The sequence below is a fragment of the Poromitra crassiceps genome (assembly GCF_964638095.1).
Source record: "Poromitra crassiceps genome assembly, chromosome: 12".
Lineage (NCBI taxonomy): Eukaryota > Metazoa > Chordata > Actinopteri > Beryciformes > Melamphaidae > Poromitra > Poromitra crassiceps.
The window spans coordinates 3,636,723-3,644,105 of record NC_139632.1 but is presented as its reverse complement, the minus strand read 5'-3'; the positions used below and the strand labels follow the sequence as shown (position 1 = coordinate 3,644,105).

Genomic DNA, 7,383 nt, shown 5'->3' with positions numbered 1-7,383 from the left:
ACACACACACACACACACACACACACCAGTGTTAATTTTGACAGGGATTTTCATTTCGGCTTTGGTCTCAGTCATTCACAGATCACTAGCAAACATAGTAACATCCTAGCAACACAACTTACAATCAGTGAGCAGTGAGCAGCCACCCTGCTGGGAAGAAAACAGTGTGTGGGAGGCCAACAAAGCTGGTCAACTTGCCCAAAACAGCTTTTGGTCACTTGTTTTGCTGCTCATGCTGGTGAGTGAGCAGCCTATGTTGGAGGCTTTTGCTGCTGCTTGTTTAAACTGGCATTTGTGCTGGTCACATGATGTGGTATGCCAGCATGGGAATTATGCAAATGATCCAGGAACATTCCTAGAAACACCACAGCGCCCCCTAGAGCCCAGCAGCAACCCACCTCTGGTTAAGAACCAAGCAAGAGAACAGCTGCCTACCTGTTGTCGGTGTGCAAAAAAGCTCCAGTGTTTCTCTGGGGGAAAGGTCCTGTCCTTACCAGACAGGTGGAGCAGGCAGCTATGCAAAGTTATGGTTTCTACTAATAGATTTGGGGGCACCTGGTTCTTACTAGCCTGGTAAACCAGTCGGTCACGTGAACTCACATTTCATTTTGTTCTTCCTTCCCGTCTGGCCTGAAGCCTTCACCCAGTCTCTGCAGTGGGCGGATGTTGGGCGGGTGTACTTGGCAGACAGCTCCTCCAGCCAATCAGCGTTGGATCCAGTCAAACCCAAATCCACTCGGGAGAATGACAAAAGCCATTTTCCACCGATTGTTGCAAACTCCTGTACTTGTTTTTTTTGTCACATTTTTATTTTAATTTCAAGGGTCAATAACTTGTCAATGTCACATCATCATCACCATGGTAATATCAGTCAAAGAACATTTATCAATATGATTTCCAGTGACAAAATTAACACTGACACTGACACACACACACACACACACACACACACACACACACACACACACGGTTTGATTAGATGTGGACTGATGCATTCCTACCACCAGAAGTAGATGACTCTTCAACACACAAAATACACCACTTTAAAACGGTCAAATGTAAATCTTTCTTTCTTTCTTTCTTTCTTTCTTTCTTTCTTTCTTTCTTTCTTTCTTTCTTTCTTTCTTTCTTTCTTTCTTTCTTTCTTTCTGTGTCCAGGTCTGTCTCGGAGTCCCCACCCCTCTTCATCTCTTCATTTCCCTTCCTCTTCCTACTTCCCCCATGGAGCGATCCGCTATCCTCCCCACCTCGCCCAGGACCCCCTTAAAGACCTGGTCTCATTGGCCTGTGACCCCGCCAATCAAGCACCCAGCTCAGTGAGTACAACCAATCAAAAGGTTAGCTTAGAAAAAAATAACAGTCATAGTAGGTGCCGAGCTCCCCTAGCTAATGCCTTTTTCTATCAGAAATGTTCTGTCCTTAACCGGAATTGAGACATTCTGATTTGATTCTACACAAATATACAGGAACATTTTTAATTTTAAAGACATTGAATGTTAACACAAATTATTGGGCTATCAGCAGCTTCAATCCAAAACCCATATCAGTTCAGTTGAACACTAATGTCTAACTTTACTGTTATATTATGAACTGCAGTGCGTTTGCATTCAACTGTATGAAATGTACTAATTTTGTCTTTGTGTGTCCAGTTGAATGGCAGCAGCCAGGTTAAAGTGCCCAGTCATTACATCTCCTCTCAGATGTTGGCGCCCCCCGGCCCACCGCCCTCCCTGGCCCCACCCTCATCTTCCCTGCCCAGGCTGACAATGCCTGTAGACTCCAAGGCCAGCACCACCTCCTCTGACGGGGGGGCCAACTCCCCCACATCACCCAGTAGGTGCAATGGTCAAAACACTAACAACCCGTTTGCAATGACAGTGTCGGCGGTTGAACATGATGCTCATATCCAAACTGCCTTACAGTGAATGTTAGAGAATAGAATCGACGTTTAGAATCTCAAATCTGTTCAGAGTGCAGGTGCAGGTGCAGAACAAGCTCAAGGAGACGCACAAAAGCAAGATCATACAATTAAATAATACAATACAATACAATTAAAGCAATACAATACAAAACAATACAATTAAAGCAATATTACACATTGTTTGAACATGGCACATTTTGATACGCATGTTTTATTTGGCACTTCTTGGCACCATGAGAAACGAGCATAAACTACGCACCAAGATCGGATACAGCGTTCAAGATTTTTACTTCCCATTCATTTTAATACGTTTTTGTAATATCTTTCTGAACATATTCAACGACAGATATTTTTCAGGTGGTCAGGTGGTCACGTGACGCAATGCGAGAGATGGCCGCCGAATAGTGAGCTGCGCATCGCTAATGTGTTACCGTTACCCTTTTAAAAGATATAGAACCAGGGAAATTAGTAGCCCAGTTTGGTTGATAAACAGTACGGCTGTGGAAATAATTATGTCATTGTCCTGTGGAGATAGAAAGACATCTACGCCTGCACGGGCCTGGCACTATGTAAGAGCAATATGGGGGATTTCCAGCAATATGCAGGGACTGTCTGGCACCACCGTGTCACTGGAGACTAAATTCTCCACTTTAATCACAAGAAGAGATGAGGGCGAGAAGCGAGTGGAGTATCTTGAAGTAGTCGGGAAAGACCGCCAGCTAGCAAGACAGACGACATCTGCTCTGGGAACATTTTCAACACAAGGAGAGTTGATTGAGAAGCAAGTCAAGCAACAGTGTTTGTTGTATTGGAATTCCCGAGGGCAAAGAAGGAGGAGATGCGGTAACGTTTTTGGAGGAGCTGATTCCAGATTTGCAAAACAGGGGCGCTTCTGGTGTTAATGGCCAGGTGGTCTCAGCCTCCCCTCCCTTCCGTGAGAGGAGTCTGGCAGCGCTGGTCCCCATTGTGGAATAGCGGAAAGAAAAGCTTTGTTTGGTTTAACCAATCACACTCATCTTGAGCGGCGCTTAGCGGGGGAGCCAAGCAAGCCTTCTTTATTGCACAATCCAAATCTTCGTCAAAACTTGCCATTTTCAGCATGTAGCAACCATGGATGTATTAAAAGAACTGGATAGGGGACGAGCCACGCCCACCCATGCATTCGGACGGAGGCTGCTCACTGGTGCATGAAGTCATCATGGGGGGGCGGTTTTCTTCCTGGTTTTACTTCCTGATCATGCGGCCTCAGGTGAAGTGCGCATGTGTGCCATGACGTATTCCATGACGTCTCCCACCCCTCCCGCCCATGGATGTATTAAAAGAAGAAAATACACCCGTATACGGCTCTTAGTGGCTTCTGAAGAAAAAATGACCCCATAAAAAATTATTTGATCATTAAAAGAGTCGTTTTATACTTTGAGTGACACCCGGAAAAAAGTCCCCTGCGTTTAACAGCTGCCGGGGTCCCCATGCAAGTGGATGGGAATTGTCCTTTCTGGGCTGCATGGCGTCACGTGACTTGCAATACAGAGCTTCGCCACCATGTTCAAATGGCTTCACAGTCCAGCGCTATTCCTGGGGGCTTGGTAGCAACGAGCTAGCGTGTAGGTTTCTGCCGTTAGCTTGCTAGCTAGTTAGCGTTGTTGTTTTCACTTTGGCGGCCGGGGACATTTACAGCGACACACAGCGAGGAGGGAGCGGAGGCCACTCTGATTGACATGGTCAGAGCCAATGACAGAGCTTGTAAGCGGGGAGCGGAAATCCGGCAGCGACTGAAATGGTCGCCTCCAATGGGAGAGCAGCTGTAGAGCAGGGGAGGGGCTTATGCCAGCAGCCTGTTTCCATGCAGCCAGACTCCTCTCACGGAAGGGAGGTGAGACTAAGGGCCAGGCTCCTGCTGGACGCCTCCGTGACGTCACGCTGCGTTGCTTCCATTTCCAGTGTGGCGGCACCTTAAATGACCGCCTGTCTGACCTGAATTTGCCTCGGCTGTGCCGTGGGAAAGATCTGACGTGGTGCAGCTACTGGAATTAGAGAGACAAGATTGATTTGATGCTGTTAACTCATCCTTCCATATTTCTCCTTTAACCCCCACTTCCCAGCATACTCGTCCCCCAGCACCCCCCCTGCCAACCGCTCCTCCTTTGTTGGTGTCGCCCCCCGAGACCCCGGTGGACTCTACCAAGCCCAGGTTAGTAAGGGTTCCCTGGACTTTCCCAAGGCGGGGTTAGGGGGGGATTCAGTAGATTCTACCAAATCCAGGTTTGTTGGCGTTCAGTAGACTCTACCAAGCCCATGTTGGTGGGGGTTCTGTGCACTCCAGGGTGGGAATATCGTCATCAGAATCAGAATAACTTTATTGATCCCTGAGGGGAAATTGAGTCATGCTACAGTTGCTCACACTCAAGGTCCTTACACATCAAGAGCGATGCGAATATACGGCACGAAATTGCGATGCGAGTTTTGACCCACCTGTCAATCACAGCCACAGATGTGTACACGTCGGAAGCGAATTTCTGAAAAATCGACCGTGATTCGAGAAAATAAACACCGCAATAACGCTCAGCGAAACTTCGCCGTTAGTATGCACGGTTGCATTGACTGATATACTGTAGGTTGGGAAAATATTATTGACGTGCAAATTAATCGCACGAAAAAAAACCTCCCGATGTGTAAGGACCTTTACTTAAGGCATGAAAAAATATAAACATCACACATTATAAGAGGCATAGGAATGTACCATAAACAATAAAATAGCTCTTATGACATCACAACATCACATCTTATGACATCACTGATGACATCATCAGTGAATTATGACATCACTGATGACATCATCAGTGGGACAGAAATTGAAACAAAAAACAGAGATTGCCCACATTGCCCCTTTTATATAGATAGATAGATAGATGTGTTAAAATGTGCCAATTACACATCCTTTGCATAGGCTACATTATAGGAGAACGTCACCGAAAAACAATTATTGTTATTGAGAGTTGATTAGAGTTAAAGTTGATGCCAGTGATGACATTCATGCACAAATTAAATGACATCACTGGAATCAACTCTCACTAACTGTCAAACTAAATGAATGCCTGTAAAACTGTTTACCTTTTTCAGATATGTGTGAGGGCATGTCTCCTTTAAGTTCTCCTTTAAACTGAGCCCACTGATGCTTTTAAAGCAACTGACAGTAGCAGGCTGGTAGCAGGCTGGTAGCAGGCTGGTAGCAGGCTGGTAGCAGGCTGGTAGCAGGCTGGTAGCAGGCTGGTAGCAGGCTGGTAGCAGCCTGGTAGCAGCCTGGTAGCAGGCTGGTAGCAGGCTGGTAGCAGGCTGGTAGCAGGGCACAGCTGCCAAGGTGGCCCTAGGGATCTCAGGGCATCACGGCCAGTGGGAGGGGCAACGGCAGCCTTGGCCTCTGGGAAATTCCCACCCTGGGGCACTCTACCAAGTACAGGTTAGTGGTGCTTTAGTGGACTTTACCAAGCCCAGGTTAGTGGGGGTTCAGTAGACTAAAACTCACTCAAGTGTGAGCACAACTCAATCCAAAACTCTCTCCAGTACTCTCAATGTCCTTTTCGTTCAATAGACTCCACTAAGCCCAGTTTTAGTGGGGGTTCTTTCTTCTTTGGACCCTTCCATGCCCAGGCTAGTGGAGGTTAAATAGACTCTCCCAAGCTCAGGTTAATAGAAGTGTAGTGAACTCTACCAAGCTCATGTTAATGGAGGTTCAGTGGACTCTACCATATCCAGGTTTGTGGGGGTTCTCTCTCTGTACCCTATATGCATTTAAGTGAAATCCCCATTCTAAAACCCCATAGTCTTTTCCACTGAAGAACCAAATGGCGGCGATTTGTGGATAAAGCCTACAAAAATATGTCATCCCTGTGGTACTCTATTACATAGTTACATCACAGCCTGATGACTAAATATGGAACATTTTCAATAATAAAAGCAAAACTGTGGCTGTATTTGTATTTGTATTTGTATTTGTATTTGTATTTGTATTTGTATTTGGTATATATACGGTATATAGAGATACATACATAGATAGATAGATAGATAGAGATATAGATAGATAGATAGATAGATAGATAGATAGATAGATAGATAGATAGAATGGCAGGGAGGGATCCGAGGGAGAGTGGCAGGTATAGATACGGTGGCAGGTAGGGAGGGAGGGAGTTAAGTAGGTAAAGAGAGTAGGTAGGTAGGTACTCTAGGTATGTAGCTACTAGGTAGGTAGGTACTGTAGGTGAGTACTAGGTAGGTACTGTAGGTAGGTAGTTAGACATGTGTAGATTGACAATAGAGAGGCCTTGTATTCTAAACTGCAGTGGGGATTCCGGCTGGTGCTGCATTGCAGTGCTTCTGCTCCATAAAACAGCCCTGGCAAATACTGCTGAGCCAGGAGCCTCTCTCTCTCTCTCTCTCTCTCTCTCTCTCTCTCTCTCTCTCTCTCTGTCTCTCTCTGTCTCTCTCTCTCTCTCTCTCTCTCACTCTCTCTCTCTCTCTCTCTCTCTCTCTCTCTCTGTCTCTCTCTCTCTCTGTCTCTCTCTCTCTCTCTCTCTCTCTCTCTCTCTCTCTCTCACTGTAATAGATGTTGGAACTAAATGCAAGGTGAGATAAGTTCTTAGTGGTTTGCAGTGACAGCTATTCCAGATTACAGACTCTGTTAAGGTTAGTTCCACGTCACTGACTGATGGGACTGGTTGAAAACAAGTTTGCTAGGTTAATTCCAAATATATATATATATTTTTTTTATTAGTATTTCTGACCACAGACCGATTTCAAATATAATTTTAACATTTTAATCAGTAGCATAATCCAGTGGACTATGCAAAATGTGTGGGACAAGTGAATGCAATTTGATTACCTTCAGTTAGTTTGGATTACTCTATGAATATTAGAAGTATTATTACCGTTATTTTAACGTGTAAAATAATCTCACAATACTAATGTCTGTTTCACTTAAAAACATGATTGACTGGACAGTTCTACCATATACAGTATATATATAAATATATCGATATATTTTCCGACAGTGGATGGAACTGAACTTTTCAGGGGATATCAAGTTCATGTCTTTAAGACAAATTGTATGTCAGAAAAACTGACAGCTGACTCAGTTTTAAATATGTTTTGACTTATGTTTCTCTGTGTTCCAGTCGTGGTACCTGGGAAACTGAGTGACCTATGGAGGAGAGGTCATTACCAGGGCAACACGGTGTCCTGGAGGGGAGGCAACAATGTTGTCCAGACGATGCAAGAGGACAAATATACGCAACTATGTAGGAGCATTATAAGTGGTTATACACATATATAAATACACATGGGAATATATTTATATATCTGTATGTACCGAGAAGAGGTGTCAGAGACAAACTTTGGATGGAGAAAGATACAGAGAGGGATGCTGCACTCACTCACACCATTTTTGCAGCCCCAAAATTAACTAAACC

The 7,383-nt window shown here is 44.9% G+C and overlaps 1 protein-coding gene across 1 annotated transcript in view; it reads left to right on the top strand.

Annotated features, from left to right (window-relative positions):
• Positions 1-7,110, top strand: part of nfic (nuclear factor I/C) — a gene marked incomplete at both ends in the record, with an annotated part of 50,047 nt that extends 42,937 nt beyond the window's left edge. Inside the window, 4 exons of the mRNA XM_083647998.1 lie at positions 1,159-1,316; positions 1,650-1,833; positions 4,024-4,112; positions 7,090-7,110. Coding sequence (XP_083504124.1) covers positions 1,159-1,316; positions 1,650-1,833; positions 4,024-4,112; positions 7,090-7,110 — 452 coding nt within the window. The remainder of the gene's footprint in view (positions 1-1,158; positions 1,317-1,649; positions 1,834-4,023; positions 4,113-7,089) is intronic.
• Positions 7,111-7,383: the final 273 nt, after the last annotated feature.